Source organism: Mytilus californianus, unplaced genomic scaffold, assembly GCF_021869535.1.
Source record: "Mytilus californianus isolate M0D057914Y unplaced genomic scaffold, xbMytCali1.0.p SCAF_17, whole genome shotgun sequence".
Lineage (NCBI taxonomy): Eukaryota > Metazoa > Mollusca > Bivalvia > Mytilida > Mytilidae > Mytilus > Mytilus californianus.
The window spans coordinates 8300514-8323092 of NW_026262659.1; the positions used below are offsets into that span (position 1 = coordinate 8300514).

The window sequence follows — 22579 nt, forward strand, 5'->3', positions numbered from 1 at the left end:
GATAATCTAATGTTTTACTGCAACAAATCTAAAATAATAGTATCAAAGTATGTTTCAATAAATAATACACTCAATCCAAATATAGTTAAAGTAACTTTTCCTTGCACTTAGTAACATATTCAGTATCATGAAATATATATATACAAATGTCAAATAGCTTATTGCACAAATTTGCTCTAAATTAACTGTAAATTCAGAAATTTTTATTATTGCGAATAATGCCACTGGTGATAATCGTAATAAAAAGAAATTGCATTCTGATCTCTGATACATATATATGTACACAGATTTCCTGAAATCGCAATAACAAATGTCGCACTTATGTCCTTTCTTCAAAAATCACAATAATAAATGAATGCAATAATTTCTGAATTTACAGTAACTTGTCTTTGGATGATTTTTATGATTTAAACTAATTCTTTATTAATGTCAATTTACATCTGTATGATGCTAATACTATTTAGATTTATAAAGTTATGAATTTGGGTCATATATTTATTAACACAACTTAATTCACAATAACTTGGTTAATGGCATTACTGACTTATTAACTATGTTTAATTAACAGACCCTGATTTATCTCCTATTGTTTACACAAATTATCTCCCTTTACTACACAAGAGTTTCACTATCTTCTACAACTGTGGAATATGTTGGTGGTGGTTGATCTTCAGTATGGCGATAGTCTGTAGAGAAATTGTTTGATTTGTTCTTTTTGTTCCCGTTTTTTTTGACAAACCCACCATCTGGTCCTGACTTGGGTATCAAATATCCATCCTCTCCTGTATCAGGGGGTGAGGTTCCTGGTACACATGTACTAGAATGTCCACTATCTGTGTCATCGTTTCTATGAACGTCTGCTGAAGTATTGATATTTTGTGGGGATTGTTCACGCTTATTTGCTTTACGTAATATAACATTGTCACTATCATCTTTTCCTGTCAATGGTTCAAGTTCAACATCACTAGATTTCTCCTTACGCCATTGTTTTTGGTTGAGGTATCGACTTCTGTCAGTTTCATCATCTTCTACAACAAACTTAATCTGATCAGTCGGAGGCGGTGGAGCTTGCTCCATTTTTGTATAGTCTGAGGTTTCACCATTCATTTTCAGATAGCCATCATATCCACACGCTCCTTTGCCTGAATTTTCTTCTGCCTTGTCTGAATCAAGCATTTTAAAGTAATTTGATGAATTTAAATCCAAGTAATACTGAAAATATAAATTCAGACAGGATTTAACTTCATATTTTTTTTCAAATGTACCTTAGGTGATTAAAATCAATATCTGTAAATACAAAAATAAACAGAGAGATGTATAGAGGAGAGAGAGGTCTAGAAAGACATGAGAGAAAACCAATTTCGAAAATTAATGATTTATTTTCCTTTAATTCAACTGACAATTTTATTATACATCAATTTAATACAGATTGAATATGAGAAAGATGCTCATTAGATAATGTTAAATATATAAGTACTAACAGTAAAGAAATTAAAAACTATTTAAATAAATAATAAATCAAAAGAAGAATAATAAAAATTAGGATAATAATTAAAATCTTCCCTGCTCCCTTCAACTTGAAACAAAGAGAAATGTAGTTTTTCCAAAGTTGAAGAAGTATTTAGAATATGGTTTTCTGAAGATGTAAACATTCATTCTGTATTATATCATATATTTGGTCAATTTCCGAATGGTTTTTTGGATAAAAACATATAAAATGTAACAAACTAAATAATTTACAACAGTATTTGTCTAGATGAACAATGCTGCTCACATAAATATGTATTTGATTTTTACAATGATATATCTTGTCATTTGAATCCTTCCTATTTATTTCTTTTTTGTCTTATACAAATCTAATTTCATTTTATGCATGTGAATACCATCACAGTTGTCTCAGTTTGTGTCTCAAATTGTCATTTATAGTTACACAATTATATTTTTCTACTAGTCACTCAATACCATACAAATATCTAGTACGGTTGCAGACTTAAGGAAAAAATTTAAAATGAAAAAGAAATGATCATTTATCACTTAAGATTGAATGAGGCTATTCTATCTATGATTTTCTTAAATGCATTTGATTAAAATATATACATGTAACTAAAGGAATCTAAGCAAACTTTTATTTATGTGTGTTGGATTCATATTTTCCCCTTATTGGGCTCATTATTCTTCTGTGAGCTGAGCCATTCATCAGTCTGCAGTTATTATCATAAAGATTATTGATTTTGGTCAATGTTGGTCTGCCTCCTTTTATCAGTTAGCATAAAGAAAAAGGTACAATCTAGGGCCAAAGTGTTTATCTCATTGCTGCCAACAAATAGTTTAGGGTGATGTGTGTGCTCTCTTTCTTATTTAGCCGTAATGTTTATGAAATTATCATATGTTTTGCTAAAATTTGGTAAATCACCATTTTGATATCCCAAGTTTAAATTGACAAGCTTATGCGAAATATTAAGCATTAAATTAAAGTATTTAGCCACAAAAGCATGTAAGCAAAATAAGCACACACTCTACCGAATGACTAATTGATAATAATCATATTTAATACTTTATATGCTAATAAATAATTATCGTATTAAATACCTTATAAGCTTAATTAGGCATAATAAAAGAATAATTGTTGACTTTATTATACTGCATATGTAGAAACAGAAGCATAAAATGTACAACTTAAAATAACCCTACACTTAATCAGCTAAAAAAAAAGAAATTAATTATGATGTCAAATGAAATATTTGAGAAGAGGCACTGAGGATGATATAGTGTGAAGTAATCATGACCCTGACATATTTTTTCAATGATATCAGAATTATCTATCTATTGGTGGTGGGAATTCAAACTCCACTGATCTTTTGTTTTGTTTTGAATTACTAAGTCAAGTTTTCCTTTTCCTACTTCAAATTTCTTTTGGAGACTAGAGGCTTTGTTCACAAAATGATAATCCTGCCTGAACATACAGCAATAACAATGTTATAGTCTAAAAGAATTTTATAAAGGAGTATTTATCATTCATTCAGACATCAAAATACACCCCTGACTCTGGTAAATAAATATATAGATTCTACCACTGCATCAAATGTGATAGGATATTTATCCACTCGAGACATTTACGAGGTTTGCAGAGCTTTTTAAATATTTAAAATTTAACTGTAGAGAGTGGATAAATATCATATTGTACGAGATTTGGTGGTGGAATCTGTTTCTCTCATGATTTTTAAAGACAATATATACAGACACTCTTAACCCTTCTTAATCTTTCTTTTTCGAATGATCTGCAAAAAGATGTGTTCCTTCTTTGTGACGTCATCAGTATGGTCACCCTTTTTTCGTGACGTCATAATAGGAAATTCAATCGAGTTTTGACCAATAATGAACTGAGATTAAAGGAACCACACGGTGATTAAATAAAAATAATCAACAGGTCAGGAAACGGATAAATCGGGTAAGAATTAGAGAAAGAGTTTTATATTTACAAAAACAGGAAACATTATAAGAATGAAATGAAGACAAGGATGGTATAATGATTATAAATACTGAGAATGATAAATAAAATAATATATGGCGTGATAATGAAATGAAAGAAAGAAATATGAAGAATCAAAACATAATTGACTATGATAACATGTAAGGCAGATATAAAATCTTGTGTTTTCTCTTTTTTATAAAAAGATTGAAAATTTCTAAACATTTCAGTGTTTCAACAATAATTACAAAAATACCATTCTAATGCTATTACATAAGCACTTCATAGAAAATAAAAGATTTTATATTACAGCCTATATATGCAGTATAATAAATCTTATATAGACCATCTACCAATGTATTCTCTGAACTCACCGAACCCCTCTGTTATGAAAAGAAATAATTTAGTTTTTATTTGCTTTACCAAATAGACTACATGTTACAAAAATATTCCTATATTCTCATACCTGTGCATTGTTTTACATTTAATTCCCTACTATTTTCATCAATTTATATGATCATCCTCAGTCTAGAAACATCTCATAATCATTTAGCCAATATATTAAATAAAATAAAAACATGTCTGACATTTTTTTCAACATATTTGATAAGTTCACTTGGTTGAGAATGTAGGAGTTATTTTCTTGAAGCATTTTTTTTCACTGAATCGTGAGTCACATTTTTTAAGCTGCAGAAACTTAGTAATTTAATGAAATAACCTAAAAAATCATTAACTTTTAAAATATAATTTCTTCTTCATTTATAATAAAAAAAACCTTGAAAATAAAAATCATTAACAATAACAATTAATAAAAAAAAAAAAATAATGACTGAATAAATTATTTTACAACAAATAAAGAAATAGCTAATTACTTAGCAGACACCAACTTAATGTAACCTTATTAAAATACAGATCTTGTGTCAACACTTTTTTTCAAAGGATCAGACAATGCTTCCTTCTACTTTCTGGTTTTGTCCGATTAATACACACCTTCAAAAATTCAAAGATTGAAATTTCATTGGCTGATGGAATAATTGCTTGAACAGAAAGTAGAATGGAATGTTGTCAGTTCCTTTGTAAGCAAAGCATATATACAGGGTCTGTATTCTAATCAGATTGAAACTTAATGATAACAAATATAAAAAGCACATTTAAAAAACTAGAGGCTCTAAAGAGCCTGTGTCGCTCACCTTGGTCTATGTGAATATTAAACAAAGGACGCAGATGGATTCATGACAAAATTGTGTTTTGGTGATGGTGATGTGTTTGTACATCTTAATTTACTGAACATTTTTCCTGCTTACAATTATCTCTATCTATAATTAACTTGGCCCAGTAGTTTCAGAGGAGAAGATTTTTGTAAAAGATTACTAAGATTTACGAAAAAATGGTTAAAAATTGACTATAAAGGGCAATAACTCCTAAAGGGGTCAACTGACAATTTCGGTCATGTTGACTTATTTGTAGATCTTACTTTGCCGACATTTATTGTTTTTTTACAGTTTATCTCTATCTATAATAATATTCAAGATAATAACCAAAAACAGCAAAATTACCTTAAAATTACCAATTCAGGGGCAGCAACCCAACAACGGGTTGTCCGATTCATCTGAAAATTTCAGGGCAGATAGATCTTGACCTGATGAACAATTTTACCCCATGTCAGATTTGCTCTTAATGCTTTGGTTTTTGAGTTATAAGCCAAAAACTGCATTTTACCCCTATGTTCTATTTTTAGCAATGGCGACCATCTTGGTAGGTTGGCGGGGTCATCGGACACACTTTTTAAACTAGATACTTGAATGATGATTGTGTTTAAGTTTGGGTGCATTTGGCCCAGTAGTTTCAGAGGAGAAGATTTTTGTAAAAGTTTACGGACGACGGACGACGGACGCAGGACGACGGACGACGGACGCAAAGTGATGAGAAAAGCTCACTTGACCTTTCAGGTCAGGTGAGCTAAAAATAAACAAAATTATCACACTTTATGTCTGTAAAATCTAAAACATAATTTAAAGAATGTGTGATGTTATGAAGTATACCTGCTTAACATTGGCCTCTAAGAAATCTCCCATAAGACAGGCTAACTGTGTAAAAGTCGGTCTTTCATCTGGTTCAGTTCGCCATGTTGCTTTCATCACTTTATACCTGCATAACAAAATAATGGAGACTTAAATTGAACAAAAAGTATTAAACAATGTCAACAAATCAAATATTATCATGATTATAGATAAAAGACACAATTACAATGAGTCTCTAACAACCATGTCTTAAACTGATTAGAACCAACTTAGGAGTTTGTAAAGGTTCGTCTATTCACCATGCCTGCCAAAGTATCAATCCTGCTCAGTTTCAAAACAATTCCCCTTGTAGTTGTAGAGAAGAATTTTCAAAATGGTCCAAAAAGGAATCAAGATTGCTTCTTATGACCAACTTTTTCATCTGAATGGAACAAGATGAAGTTCACTCATACAAGACCTTCCATACATCATTCCTGTCAATTTTGGTCAAAATTTTGGCAAAGTATTTCAAAATGGTTACAAACAATGGACTCTGAGTGATGGCAAAACCCCTCTTGGCCTTTCAGGAAAAGTGAGCTAAACACAGTTGTTAACAGAAGGAACATGCATATAACTGGTATAAGATAAGGTATGACTGAGCCAAGTTTTTGTCCCTTGAATTTGCAACAAGTATGATTTGTCTATTAAATAGCATCCTTCAGCTGTTCATGAGCCATTCATAGTCTGTCAGTCTGTCAGATATCAAAGTTTATAATTTGTATTTTGGCCTGCACATTTGCATTGGTGCTTCAAAATAATTGCTTTCAACAAAAAACTGCAAATTAGAATAATTCTTAGCTTTTATCTATATTCAAATTTGAGCAAAAAGATAATTTGCAACAAGATGTCTTATACAATGATGTTAATGTAGGTAAAAAATATTTTTGAGTATGGCCTAAAATGACATTCTATAATTCTGGTGCATCTGAAATACTTTTCTTGATTTACCTTCATCAGAAAGCCAAGAATGTTAAATTAATTGAAAACATGAGGAGCTTATGACCAAAGAGGACCTAAAAAGAATAGTCAAATCCATCTAGGGACAGCTTTGTTTGATAACTTTGTAACATGGCTCTTTTTAGTCAAATATATCAATATCATTTTTTTATAATGTCAAAGTGACATCTCATCTGACATTTCTGTACCTGATTTACCAGATTAAAACATCTTATTGATTTATTATTAAAACTAACATAATTTTGAAATGATTGAAGAATCTGATAATTTTTTTAAATTTGAGGTACAAAACAATGCTTTCTTTTAGTAAATTGTCAATTTGGGTAACTTATTGAGTGATGGTAAAAAAAGAGAATATTACAAACAGACTAACAATAACTTACATTTCATCTGATGAATGTTCTGGTTTCTCCATAAAGTATCCATCCTTCAGCAGGTTGATAAACTTTTCGTTGATTTCAATGCCCGGGTAAGGTGTACCGCCTATCAAATAATCAATCATATACTATAACTAATACAATTTGTCAGATCAGAATCTGAAGGTCTATGGGTAGTTTTATACATACATATACCCTACATGAAAAAAGAATCTCTATGATGATTTTAATAAATTATCATATTTACTTGTCCACTTTTGATAATAATACCCAGAATGCTTTAGATTCGACAAAGGCGAATTTATCAACATAAAACAGTTGAATCATGACATTTTTGAGGTAATGGATGAGTATATACTGTGGATTCATTTATTTTCGTGGGTACCAATTTTCGTGGATTAAGGAAAACTTACATGTTCGTGGATATTTAATTTCGTGGTTTTTGACAATGTCTGCATACAAGCCTATAGTAAATTTGCCATTCTTTGAACTTTTAATTTCGTGGTTAACATATAACCACGAAATCCACGAAAATTGGTATCCAACGAATAATAATGAATCCACAGTATATAATTAAATTTGGTTTGTTTGGAGATTAGGGATAGTGTTTGCAGGAGGATATCATACTTTTCACATTTTACATATTGGACTGCAATCAATAGATTAAGGGTACCAGGAGTAGTAGTTGGGAATATTAAATACAATTGAATTTTTAATCATCAATCATCAAATTATCAATTTCCAGTATCTCTTTTGATATATTGAATCTGTGTTTTAGACTCTATAGTTTTTCACTTAAAGATTGAAGATGTGATGAGGAATAAAATGACAAATAACAATGAAAGTTTTCTATACATTAAAGAATTTGTGTTCCTATAGCATAAAATACTTGTTAAATAAATGAAGAATGTGTCCATGAGACACAGATACCCTCGCTTGAAAATATACTGCAAATTATGCAATTTTTCAATTTACAAAAGGACATAACCCAAGAACAGCAAAAGTGACGCCACCAAAATTCAAACTTGATCTGTGTTTGATAGTAATAAGCATCGTGTTTCTCGTTTCTTGGTTCTTATATAGATTAGACTGTTGCTTTTCCTGTTTTAATGGTTTTACACTAGTTATTTTTGGGGCCCTTTATAGCTTGCTGTTCGGTGTGTTGAAGACCGTACTTGACCTATAGTTGTTTACTTTTTACACATTGTGACTTAGATGGATAGCTGTCTCATTGGCTCTCATACCACATCTTCTTATTTCTATGTATAAGTTTAAAATATTTGATTGAGGCAAACAAAAGTTAGATTGCAGAAATGACAAATTTAGCAATTTTTTCCTTTACAAAGGGACATAAGTCGAGAACGGTGAAATTGATGGCACCCAAATTCAAACTTGATCTGTGTTTAGTGGTAATAAGCATTGTGTATAAGTTTTATAACATTTGGTAGAGGCAAACTTAAGTTAGAGATCAGAAACTAATTTTGGGATGGACAGATGTACGGACAGACAGATGTTCAGACAGACAATGGTAAAATTTAATGCCCCCCCCCCCTCCAATACCACGGAGGGGGCATAAAAATCTTTGTGAATCAACTTTTTCATGAAGTTCTGTGACAATACCTGTTAACAATTCCAAATTATATGTTAAATCTAATTTCATTGGTGAGTGTCGAGGAAACCCAAAAATTGATAAAATTGAGAATGGAAATGGGGAATGTGTCAAAGAGACAACAACCCGACCATAGAACAGACAACAGCAGAAGGTCACCAACAGGTCTTCAATGCAGCGAGAAATTCCCGCACCCGGAGGCGTCCTTCAGCTGGCCCCTAAACAAATATATATACTAGTTCAGTGATAATGAACGCCATACTAAACTCCAAATTGTACACAAGAAACTAAAATTAAAAATAATACAAGACTGACAAAGGCTAGAGGCTCCTGACTTGGGACAGGCGCAAAAATACGGCGGGGTTAAACATGTTTATGAGATCTCAACCCTCCCCTATACCTCTAGCCATTGTAGAAAAGTAAACGCATAACAATACGCACATTAAAATTCAGTTCAAGAGAAGTCCGAGTCTGATGTCAGAAGATGTAACCAAAGAAAATAAACAAAATGACAATAATACATAAATAACAACAGACTTCTAGCAGTTAACTGACATGCCAGCTCCAGACTTCAATTAAACTGATTGAAAGATTATGTCTTCATCATATGAATATCAGGCACAATCCTTCCCGTTAGGGGTTTAGTATCATACCATCATAACATATATGAGAAGAACATAACCCGTGTCATGCCAACAACTGGTTTTTAAATAAATGTGTTTAGTGCCGATGCAAAGACCCTATAAGTGAATCAATATTAACGCCAAAATATGCAATCTTTAATGACCTGACAACAGTATCGTAACTATATCCCTTCTTAATAAGTCTATTTAAAGGTTTTGTTAGCTTCAGAGGTGAATACTGACATTTTTGTGCTTTATAAAGAATATTTCCATAAAAAATTGGATGTGAAATACCTGAACGTATAAGAAGTCTGCATGTTGAGCTATATTTACGAATGATGTCCTTATACCGATGATAAAATTTAGTAAATGTTTTGACTAGTTTGTGATATCGAAAACCCTGGTGTAATAATTTTTCAGTAATACATAAATTTCTCTCGTTAAAATTTAAAACATTGTTACATACACGAGCGAATCGTACAAGTTGAGATATATAAACACCGTAAGATGGTGACAAGGGAACGTCATCATCTAAAAATGGATAATTAACGATAGGAAATGAAAAATCATCTCTTTTATCATATATTTTAGTATTAAGCTTTCCGTTAATGATATAGATATCAAGATCGAGGAAAGGGCAGTGGTCATTGTTAGTATTAGCTTTATTTAAAGTAAGTTCAACAGGATAAATTTCTTTAGTATACATACTGAAGTCGTCATTATTGAGAGCCAAAATATCATCCAAATATCTAAAAGTATTATTAAATTTGTGTATCAGATGTTGTTTCGATGGGTTTTTGCTGATTTTTGTCATAAATTGTAACTCATAGCAATACAAAAAAAGGGTCCGCAATAAGTGGTGCACAGTTAGTCCCCATTGGAATTCCAATAACCTGACGATATACGGAATCTCCAAAGCGAACAAAAATGTTATCTAGTAAAAATTCAAGGGCATATATAGTATATATATATATATACATGTATGAATCTGTTTCATCACATCACATGTTCCTACACAGGCTGCAAGTGTCCTTGAAATATTTGATCTCTGAATTTTTTTGTGCATTTTATTAGAAGTATAAGTTATATAGGTTATTGTTACAAAGTTTATTGATGAGACAGCTCAACCTTGACTCACAAACTTAACATAAATTCCTTTTGATATAAATCAGTTTGAGTCAGAGTAGGCTAAGTTGACACATCAATATATACATTCCTTCAAAATAACCTTTATTCATTTATTTTAAACGTATATTGCATATACCTTGAGGGCTTGATTGCATACAATGGTTAACAAACAACAATGCAATACAATTAGAATAAAATAAACAAATTTGTAATGCATGTACATAGACAGGATGTGAACTATACATTTAACAAGTCCTTTTTCCACAGTACTTTAGACTTTTTAATAACTAGAGGACAGACTGCATAACTTCAGGGATAGATAATATTTTTAATAATTTATCTTTTATGTCTAAATTATTTAGATCTGGGATCTGATTATAAACATTTTTTTTTTCAAATTTTAGATGTAGAGTTTTAAATCTGAAACAGGTGAAAAAGAAGTGGGATTGATCTAATAATTCTTTTAAACCACAATATTGGCAAGTCCTATTTTCTCATTTAATCTTTTATATCTGCCCTTTTCAGTTTCCAAAAACTGATCACTAATTTACATTTTACAGATAATACTTCTCTTTATAAAAGTTGTGTATTTTAATAATGTAAAGGGAAGACAACTCTCATACATGGAAAAGAAACATTGAACAATTACCATGTGATTAACATGTGACCAAGACTTACCTAAAGAAAATAATTCCCATATAAACACACCATATGACCATCTGAAAGAAAATTCAAATTAAATTATATTTTCAAGTAATGTGAGTATGACATGCTGCTCTGAAGCTAAGATAAAAATATAAATTTATTCGTAAAAAATCAAATTAGATTGCTTTAGTATCAAAGGTATATCATAATTATTGTACTAAAAATATGCACATACACCAAGATTTTGCAGATTATTTTGAAGATATCAATTAAAGGCAAACATAATACACAAATCAAATCAATTTTTCTAGTGAATTAATGTCAGATTGTATGTTTTCTTTTATTCTAAATTTTCATTGGCTTCATTCCACATGACCTAAAATCAGCAAACCAGAAAGGGACCATGTGACAAACTGGTGAGCCCAGGGGAATAGTGTTTGCAATCATTTATAATTGTGTCTATACTGTTTTTAAAATAAAATTGTAGCAGATACACATTTCTTACAACTCCTAAGATTTCAAATAAGATTCATAAAACCAGAATGTGGAGTTGAGGCGACAAGTTTCTTCCTTTTTTAAATCAATTATGCTAAATTTTAGCATGTACTATTTGGGTTAGCTTTGTTAAAATCAGTCTAAATAGCCATGTGAACTGAATGTGCTAGTCAGTATTAGCTTTACAAATTTTTTAACCTTATTATGCCCCCGTGTTATCCTTGACAGTTCGTCTTTCCGTCCGTCCTATTTTTGTTGCAAAGCTTGAGCTGGGGCATTCGTGTCCGCAGACACATTCTTCTTTTATTTCAAATATATATTTTCCTGCCAAAAATTTATGTAAGGAATGTCAAGCTCAGGTGCGGATCCAGGATTTTGAAAATAATCGGCCTCTGGCAAAACAAAGTCTATGCTTAATCAAAAATGTAGCTCCATAAGGGGGCCTTAACCACATCTCTAGGTATATATATAATATATATCTTTTACTTCACTTTTAATGGTATATACATAACTAGTCAGCCTATTAATTACTTACACATCACTTTTAGTTGTGTAGACTTGATGTGTTAGAGATTCTATTGCCATCCACTTCACTGGTACTGGACCCTAAAATGTATACAAAAATTTTGCTATAAACACATTTAAGATTTCTTCTTTTTTTTTTAAACATCCAGAACATTATTTTACAAGAGCATTTTTCTAAGAAATAAAGGATCAATTTTGATATTTAACACAAACTGGTTCTTAACATCATTTGAATACAATTCAGATTGTTTTTCTTGAAGTTCAGAATGTTGTTTAAAAAGGATTTATTATTGCTGTCAAAATTTCTCTTTTAGCGATATGAAAATAAAAGGAATCGTTTCCACAGTCAACATCATTTATGCGTGAGTGACGCATGATAAAACATTAAAAATGACTGAATTTGCAGCTTAACGACGTAACCATAATTTTGTTTTTTTTAACCCTTTTTTGCTCTACATACAGATACTAATTGATTTATACTGAAAAAGAAACAAACCAACAAAGAATAATTAAAATACAGATATAGTGCATATTTCAAGGGGATTAATAATCTGCCCTTTAAACTTACATCTCCCTTTTTATGATACTCAGGATTTGTATAGCAGTCTTTAGCCAGACCAAAATCACAGATCTTCACAACATTATCTTGTGCTAACAGAACATTCCTAGCTGCTAAATCTCTGTGAATGTACTGAAATGAAGAAAAAAAAACAAGCAATGATTAATCTGCCTGTTGCTAATTTTGGGTTAAATGTAATAACAATTTTGTTAAATAATTTTTTTTCCCTATTGAAGATAAATTTTCTTTAAATCTATCAAACTTTTTTTTTTCCTTGGATCTTATAATTTTGATTCAAGGTTAACTAATATGTAATATCCTAATTCCCAAAATACCAATATATGTTTGATAAGATCTTCCACATTATCTATACCTTTTTAGAAGCCAAGTATTCCATTCCTCTAGCAACCTGGAAAGCCCAACAAATGAGATTTTTGGTGGTCAGAAGTGGACCATCTGTATCAGCAGAGTCCTCTAAAGGAGCTTTATTAACATAATAGGGTGTTTTAGCAGAATCTCTAACTGCCTCACGCCTCTTCATCTCAACGGGATCGACGTAATCTTCCATGGTGTCCTTAAATGTCTCTTTATATTTAATGAGGTAGTTACGGAGATTTCCAAAATGGCAGTATTCAACAATCACCATTAATTCACCTAAAAATTGAGAAATAAAGAATACATGTTATTTCAAATTCCATGAAGGTTTGACAGGTTTATTTATGTCTAAAACAACCTCAATCTCATATAAAACTTAAATGGTGACCCTAATGTTTGATCTATCATCCCTAGATATGTCTCACTGTTTCTAGGAAAGCTGCAGGTGAGACAAAAAATTATAAGATTTTTATACAAAAATGTATATGTCTATAAATGTTTTATCTAAATGGTGATGTCTGATTGATAATGAGAGTCTCCAAGGAGCCCATATTATTTACCTGGCATTTTTACAAAAAATTGAACCAGATGCAACAAGAAAATTTATGTTACATGTAACTGTCGGGGCTAAAACCTTGTCTTACAGACCATTTTTGCTGGACAGCTTTTATTCTATTCATTAAAATTTTCAATATTTGATAATAGGCAAAAACAGGTAAAAATTGTCATTTAGAGGCAACAACTCCTGTAAGGAGTACAATGACTATTACAATCATATTGACTAACTTGTAGATCTTGGTTTGATGATCATTTTTACTGTTTTGCTGTTCAAAGTTTCAGTCTATCTATTATAGTGTTTAAGATGTTCGGTAAAAACACTAGAATTAGTAGCAAATCATCATTTAACAGTAAGGCACTTTGTTGGCAAAGTGGTCCAAGTAGTTCATCTGTACAGTCATCACTTGCCTGTCAACTCTGCAGTTTCAAGTTGGAAAACCTGCTTGTGGCAATTAAGGTGTGTTTGACTCCAATCTTTTTGTACTAAGATAGCATGTGTTCAGATTAATCTCGAGACAAACAAACAATCAATCAATCAATCAATCAATCAATCATTTAAGAGCAATAACTGCTTAAGATAGTCAATAGAAGATCTTGAACATGTTGACTTACTTGATAATCTAGGGTTCAGAAATGGAAAGGCCAAAATCAATGTAAGTATCAATTTTCGCTACTTAAAGATCTTAAACTCAACAATGATTAAAGTAAAAATTGTGAAAATTAATCTCGACATTCATTTAGTCAGAGGAAACAACTTATCTAAATTTGAAAAGATTTCGTCAAAGCATTTTCAAGTAATTGCACAGACACTGTTTTGCAGCCGCCCGCCTGGCTGCTCACTGTACATCACCAAATTAATAACCGATATTTTCCTTTGGAAATCCAGTTAAAAATTGCCATTTAAGGATTATATTTCTTATCAGGAGTCATCCGGCAATTTCACCCTTGTTGACTTATTTGTAGATCTTCCCCTTTTTTTATGAATAAAACCCCGTAACTCGGAAACGTAAAATCTAAAATATATAAAAATCGAAAGGGAGCTTATTCATGTCAATGGATATAAACAATTCACCACAATTTCTTGCAAGTTGGTGAAAGCATTCTTGAGTTATTGTCCGAAAACTGGAAAATCCCCCTTTTTTAATGAATAAAACCCCATAACTCGGAAACTATAATCTTAAATTTCTAAAAATCGAAAGGGAGCTCATGTCAATAGATATAAACAATTCACCACAATTTTTTGCAAGTTGGTGAAAGCATTCTTGAGTTATTGTCCGAAAACTGGAAAATCCCCCTTTTTTTAATGAATAAAACCCCATAACTCGGAAACATAAAATCTAAAATTTATAAAAAACTAAAGGGAGCTCAAGTCAATAGATATAAACAATTCACCAAAGTTTTATGCAAATTGGTTAAAGCGTTTTTGAGTTAATATCCGACATGTTGACGAAGGACGGACAGACGGACAGAGGTATACCATAATACGTCCTGTAAACGGGCATATAAAAAGGAGATTTTGGTATTTCCATGAGATAGCAACCTAATGACACAAAGAAAACAATAGTGATACATGTAATATATTACACTTACCATATCTGATTTCCTTGGTCACGGCACCCAATAAATTTACAATATTGAGATGCTGACCGAGATGAATCAGTATCTTCAGCTCTGACAGTAAAGCCATCATCTGTTCTTTATCTGTGCAATCTAATAAAATGAAAAGAAACAAAAAATTCAAAAGTCATGAGTTAACCCAAAAAGTGTTTTTTCGTTTATACTATAAACTCACTATTCACTATTCAAATCATTCAGAAGTTTAGTTAATATTTTTCAAACTATGGACTTCGATTCACATAGAAGAATTCCTGTACCATTCTGAATTTAATTTTGGTTTATTCATTTATAATTTTAAGTTGGTACGTTTGAATGTTTGTTTGCTATTCTATGGTAAAGAAGACTAGGTAAAAAAGTACATTTCTTTTCATGAGGTTTAGAATTGTACTTAACTAATTATTTTTCAATGTTTAGAGTTTTTTCTTGGGACTTAAAAAACACATTTTAAAGGTAGAATATTTGTTTTGGATGGTACTGTACAAATGGAATATGTTTTCCTAATGACACATAAATGATTATTGTGTTACACTTCAAATGGCTTACCTTTAACCATTTTTACAGCAACTGTAGAGACATCTTCACAATCCTGTATACCAATAGCCTCTGCTTTAATGACACGACCAAAGGCCCCCTGACCTAATACCATACCTAAAATAATGCAATGAAAGCTTTCCTCAATATGGGTCAGTACTTCATAAACCAACACCAAACGTAAAAAAGAGGTTTGTAACAGTTTTTCTTACTTTGATTTCATAATACAAGATAACTATTATCATAAGCACTAATTAAAAATTTTCATTTTTTCTTTACAAGTTAACCTTATTGGAATACAGACTTGCAATCTGATGCCCTATGCTACTCGAGTGCCATGCTCTCTGCATGTTAAAGAATACCTTCTGCAATTCTTGGAATGGTCAGTGGTGACCAGTTTCTATGCTAAACATCTGAACCTATAATCATTAAATTCTCTGAATAATGCATTGGTTCCCTTTATTGTAATTTCTTTGTTAGCCTTACTTGTTTAAGTTAGAGTGCAGAAACGAAAAAAATTGGCGTTTTCCAAGTTATAAAGGGACATAACTCTAGAACAGTAAGTGACTCACTGTCCAAATTTGAACTATGTTTGCGAGTTTCAGTTCTTAGCATTATGTATGAGTTTCATAAAATTTGGAGAAGGAAAACTTAAGATAGAGTGCGGAAACAAAAATAGGACAAACAGAAGGACATATGGAAAGACAGTCAAGGGTAACACTTATTGCCCCCTTAGCCTAGTGGTGGGGGCATAAAAATATGGTTCTACCATTGGTTGTATATCCATTGTTCCAGATGTTAGCAAATACACAGACTGCATTAGATTCTGAAATGGCAAATTGAAAGATTCTGTGAGTTTACCTTGTCTGAGCCTCTTTTTTGGGAACTCCCATTTTGGATCATAGGGTAAACAGGATGTTTGTTCATCAATAGGTATATCAGGATTATAGTCTCCACTTGGATGTATCAACGTTTTCTCCAATTCTTTATGCTTAATGAACAAAAATAATTAAATGCAATTTGATTAAAGAAAATGTAATTTTTGTTTATATATAATCAAGATATAATTAAACTAAGAATTAAAGAAAGGTTTTATATCTACAGTTTGAATCCATCAACTCACTTATGACTTTGATACTGCTCAGCGATTGGCTTAATGGGACATGCCATGATCACTGGAGATACAAAAGTCTTTGAAATATATAAATACACAGTCATGTTTGAGTGGGGACATTGTTTATCACAATCTACATAACTCACATAAGAAGGAGTACTGGTCAACATTAAAAGATGGTTTTAATCTATGACTATAAGAAATATTGTCAGGTACACGGTAAGCTATTTCCAAATAGTCCAGAAATTCAATGTTCTAATTAGATAATTTCTGGACACGATTCTGATTTTATGCAGCGAGCCGATTGAAAACATTTCAAATCTTAGCAAAACAGTAAAGCTTCATTTTTTCTTCATGTTTTAGATAAGAAAACTTTAGTTGTTAAACGTTTAATCATCATAACGGTGAAATAAATTTTAAAAACACCTTCATCTATATTTGCCGTAAAAAATTGTAATCAAAGTGCCAATGTGTCACTCGAAATGATAAGCAGATTAAAAATTTGCATGAAAAGGTCATCTGTACATGACCCTTTATAAGATGTCCTCAGATCTTACAGGAATGACAAACAATTCTAACAGAGCTGTGTGAAGGATCTGATTTCTTTGAGTCTGGGGGACAAAATTTTAATCCTGGTATCTATGATGAGTTTTATTATTTAAGGACATTGATATTTCATTTAATATATCATGAAGCTATGTGTATTTGTCATTCCCTATTCTTACACATATCATGAAGCTATGTGTATTTGTCATTCCCTATTCTTACACATATCATGAAGCTACGTGTATTTGTCATTCTCTATTCTAACTCATGACTCACCAGTGCTGCAGCTTTACGTCTGTACAGTATACACATCAGTATCACTATGACTACTATCATTATTGTTGCTACGACAACCACAGACACAATTATTTCTGTTTCATGTCTTTTTTGAAGTCCTTTATTCAGTTCACCTACAAAAAAAATCACATTTCAATATTCTAAAAAAAAAATATCTCTTGGTGGTCACGATATATTCATATTAAGGGTCTCACTTAACATAGCTTGTAAAAACTTCTTGATACAATTTACCTTCATCTTTACCTTTGAAACTGTAAACAAGTTTATGTCATGGTACTTTATGTTATAACAAAAGTATGTTTGTGTGTTTTATTAAGTAATGAATAATTCTTTTTTTGTGATGTAAAGGGGTGTAAAAGCTTTGACTGAAGCTCATTTTCCATGAAGCACACAATCAATTCTTACTTAAAATGTGTGCATGATCAATAATTATACAACTCTATAGAATTTTCAAAATAGAAGGATCAATGCTAAAAAAAGACATTTTACCCTTTAACAATGAAACTAATTCATTGACAAGCTTTTTGTTTGTTTTCTTATTCAAAATTATAGTGTTGATAAAGAGAGCATGATAAGTCATATAAATGTGACATGTTATCAGGAAATAAAAAATGATTGCGAAATGCTTCATTGTTGTTGTCCACCAATTTTTCTCAAATTCATGTCTTTTATCAAGGTACATTGTACTTATTACTACCAAATGACCCCTGAAAAAGTTAACATAAAGATAGACAGACAGGGTGATTTCTATTTATTCTAGTAAACAAATGTAGAATTTTACTTCTTAATCCTTCTTTATTTTTGATTTTGCTCTTAAAATAGTAACATACCAACAGATAAAGTCCAGTTACTGTAAGCCACGCCCCCTCGGTTCGTTGCTTCACATGTGTAAACACCTCGGTGAATTTTAGAAGTTTCATTAATGTGTAAACTGAAATAACAAACATAATAATAATATATGTCTATGAAAATTGATGATTTCAACATTTGTACAGTACAAACTAACTTTTTCAGTAAACTAAATGAATGTGATGGCACCCAGGGGGGGGTCTCTTTCTATATAAAGGTAAATACATATGTGCCGCTGGAATGGGTCCCTTTTTTGATACGCCAAATATATCAATGGGGTGCAATTTTACCGAGGAAATATATCAATAGGTAGTAATTGACCAATTGTGATATATAAATGGGTCATAATTTTTCAGTTTGTTGTGCAACGATCTTCACTGAATTTCCCAAACTCTTTGTCATTAAAATTTCCACATTTGCTGAAACTTATTGACACAGGTTTAGTTAATGATCAAATTTTATTACACTGTCACAATTAATAATCTTTACGACTAGAGTATAGTAAAAAAAAAAGGTCACATATCAAACCTTTTGCACTTATGTCATAACACATCGATCTATTTGCATTAATTGTGTTGCGTTTATTTATAAATATATGAATAGGTTATGATTTCGCTGTGAAATATATGTATAGGTAGGGATTTCACAATTATTCAATATATGAATGGGGGGTGTTTTTTAAATCCCAGCTGCACAACTGTACCCACAATCCCATGTTGAGACCCCCCCCGTGTGTGATGGGAAGCCATCACAGAGAACCCTGCTACACATAAAAAATAATTGAGGTGGATAAGACTTTTTGAACATATGCACACGTTGACTAAGTTGATCTAAGTAATTTACCAGGACTTTGTCTGTACAGTTTTCTTTCATATACAAAACACAACTTCTAGTAATGGTGAGTAATCATGCAACTTTTCATCACAACACCAAATTAATAAACCACAGGGTGTGAAAATTAGTGAGTGCAAATGTTATTGCCATTATAAAATAAAGAAAAATGAAAAAAAAACATTTTCAAACTTTTGCTTCAGACATAATCTCTTAATCATAAATAAAACTTCTGCCATTCTTAATATTCTATGAAGGTTTTACAAAGTTATTGATGTAAAAAAAAACTTTAACCTAAGAGGTTTATTATGTGTTAACTGCCAAAAACTGAGTCCTTTTAGCAGTAAAATTTAGAATTGAAGAAAAAAAAAACTAATTTGTTTTGGATAGTGTCTGTTTCTGTGTAATTTTCATAAAATTCTGTGCATGAAGGTTTGACCAAGTTAATTATGTCTGAGAAAAATTTTAACCACCTAAGTGTAGATCATGTAACTGAGTAAAACGTTGCAAATGTGCGGTTAATTGACAGACTTGATAACAGATGAATTATCAATTAAATTTCAAATAGAACAAGTGCTTCCATAGAAACCAAAAAATGATTGAAAGTTTATGTAGAAGATGTATTTTCATACACTTACATATTTATTCCTCTACAAAACAACTACAAGAAAATATGATGTTAAGCAAGTATTCCTTATTCTTGATTTTGTCCTCTGTACAACGTATTTTATCATATGCTTACATACTGTAAATTCAGAAATTATTGCGTACATTTATTATTGTGAATTTTGAAGAATGAACTAAAATGCGAGATTAATTATTGCGATTTCAGGAAAATCTGCATACAGTTATATGTATCAGATATCAGAATGCGAGTTTTTATTATTGCGATATTCATTCAGTCGCATTATTCGCATTAATAAAAACCTCGCAATAATTTCTAAATTTACAGTAATCAATACCGATGAAGATCTCATTATCGTGATGTATATACTGGATAGAAGCATTTATATAATATACATTACAACATTTCTATCTGGCAGCTGTCAACTTTTAAAGTACAAAATATTATTATAGGACTTCCAAATAAACTAGGGGAGCATGTAAGCTAGCAGAATAAAAACAACTATTTTAGCACATAAGTGCCAGAATAAAACTAAAATAAAATGCATAAAGCTTTTAATGGTCCTAAAATGTAATCCACAAGTACAAACCTCTTATTGTTGTCTGTAAAGTAGATCCCTAAAGTATTGTTGTCATCATCTATTAACTTGTTGTCCTTAAACCATCGGTAGGTTGGTTCTGGTATCCCTACCATCTCACAATCAGCCACTTTGTAAGATATTCCCTCATTAATACTAATTCTCGTGTCTTGCTCATGTGATCCTCCAGCTAAATGTGGTTTTACAATCCCTGTTAAAGAATAATATAGAAATCGTTGGTTTTACTATTCCTATTTCTCCATAGCAAATTTCCACAAATAAGACAACTGGATCTATCCAACGTGTTTGAAATACAGAGGTCTGTTTTAAGAGCAGGTTTTTATGAAGATTGCAAATCTCCTCACTTTTATTAATTCACATCAGTGACTACTTAATACAAGTTTGACTGTATACTGTAAATTCAGAAATTATTGTATGCATTTATTATTGCGATTTTTCAAGAATGGACAAAAATGTGAGTTTAATTATTGCGATTTCGAAAAATTTGTTTGCAGATTTTATCAGAATGCGAGTTCTTACTATTGCAATACTGTGGATTCATTTATTTTCGTGGGTATCAATTTTCGTGGATTGCTGAAAACTTGCATATTCGTGGATATTTGATTTCGTGGTTTTGCCAATCTCTGTATACAAAGCCTATTGAAAATATGTTATTCGTTGAACATTTGAATTCGTGGTTCACCTATACCCACGAAACCCACGAAAATTGGTATCCAACGAATAATAATGAATCCACAGTACTCACCCAGTCGCATTATTCGAATTAATAAAATCTTCACAATAATTTCTGAATTTACAGTATTGTACCCGATTTCTAATTCAAAACACTAGTAATTTTGACAGATTTACTTTTAGTGTCCACCCAATTGTGTTTTAAATATAAATGCAAATTAATACAAGTATACAATACCTCTAACTGTAATCTTTTTTTCTGTTCTATCTGGTTCTATATGACTACTGCTATTGGGTTTCATACCCAGACAAACATAGGAACCAGTATCTGATAGTTTGACTGAATGAATAACCAGCTTAACTGTTAGGGAAAAAGCAGATCTGAAATCAAATGAAAAATCATCATTAAAATCTAAAATCCAATTTCAGTCTTAGGTTTTTGTGTATTTTTCTGTATTTACAAAACATTTAGAAACATATCAATGGCCAGCACAACTAACACATAGTTCAGTTTTGGACAAAAATTAGCTTTTAAAGTACATTTGTTTTTAATTTTGACTGCTGAGCCCTCTCCCCTTATTTTTTCCATGGGCCACTTAGCTCCCTCAATTTAGAAACTCGAAACTAGAGGCTCTAAAGAGCCTGTGTCACTTACCTTGGTCTATGTGCATATTCAAAAAGGACACTCTCCAACATTGTAGACAAGAATAGAATTCATGACAAAAATCTCTGTTTTGTTGATCTTGTATTGCTGATCATTTAGTCTGTTTAGTTTCTCTCTATCTTTTTTAGTTTTTGCTCAAAACACAAAAGAGGGATAAAAAAAAATCCTCATTTAAGGGCAATCACTCCTAGAAAGAGTGACAGTCTACTAACTAAATTGTCAAAATTTAACTTGTTAGTAGATCTTCCCTTTAGGCCAGTTGAGCTAAAAAATGAAAGAGAATAGTGAAAACATAATTTTGGAGTAAAGGCTACTAACAAAAAACAAATAATTATATTTCAGATAAAAACACAGAGAACAATATTTTTTTGCTTTTTCACTTAAGCAATAACATATTTTCAAGAAAAGTTATTTCTATTCTATACTATAAACATGGAAATTTGTGCACAGTGTTATTTTCGCTTATTTTAGGATCATGAAAAATACATCAAAATATCCGTCACATGAATGTTTCGTGAAAATTATGATATTAATGTGAAGGGTGAACCGTTAATGTATGAATTTAACCTCAGCTCGAAAAACATTATATATAAACATGGACACATTGCAACCCCCTGTTTACTTTGACTTAGATGTGGGCAACAGATAAATATTCTATTACTTGATGATTTTCTGAGTCTGATGAAGTAATTCAAAAATTTTTTTTTGATTAGCCTGTTTTTTGTATTTTATAAACAATATGACATGCAAATGATATAGTATTGACAATGCTGCCAGGATTGAAATGTTTTATAATTTGTCTTTTTTAGTTTTTTCTTTCTCCTGTAGTTTCCCCTTGTGAGGTAATTATGTCAC

General features: G+C 31.2%; 1 protein-coding gene across 27 annotated transcripts in view; it reads right to left on the reverse strand.

Moving 5' to 3' along the window:
- LOC127726333 (vascular endothelial growth factor receptor 1-like) overlaps positions 1–22579 on the reverse strand; it is a 255073-nt gene continuing 232494 nt past the window's right edge. For 12 of the 27 annotated variants that reach the window (XM_052233690.1, XM_052233686.1, XM_052233676.1 and 9 more), the window contains 14 exons: positions 21299–21441; positions 20380–20578; positions 18316–18416; positions 17465–17598; positions 16390–16519; positions 15541–15645; positions 14971–15090; positions 12821–13101; positions 12457–12579; positions 11899–11969; positions 10902–10942; positions 6870–6969; positions 5512–5617; positions 1–1212 (listed from right to left, as the gene is read on the reverse strand). In XM_052233690.1, the coding sequence (XP_052089650.1) occupies positions 613–1212; positions 5512–5617; positions 6870–6969; positions 10902–10942; positions 11899–11969; positions 12457–12579; positions 12821–13101; positions 14971–15090; positions 15541–15645; positions 16390–16519; positions 17465–17598; positions 18316–18416; positions 20380–20578; positions 21299–21441 (2254 nt within the window). In that variant the 3' untranslated portion in view covers positions 1–612. The remainder of the gene's footprint in view (positions 1213–5511; positions 5618–6869; positions 6970–10901; positions 10943–11898; positions 11970–12456; positions 12580–12820; positions 13102–14970; positions 15091–15540; positions 15646–16389; positions 16520–17464; positions 17599–18315; positions 18417–20379; positions 20579–21298; positions 21442–22579) is intronic. The other 15 variants (XM_052233688.1, XM_052233684.1, XM_052233664.1 and 12 more) reach the window with 13 other exon arrangements.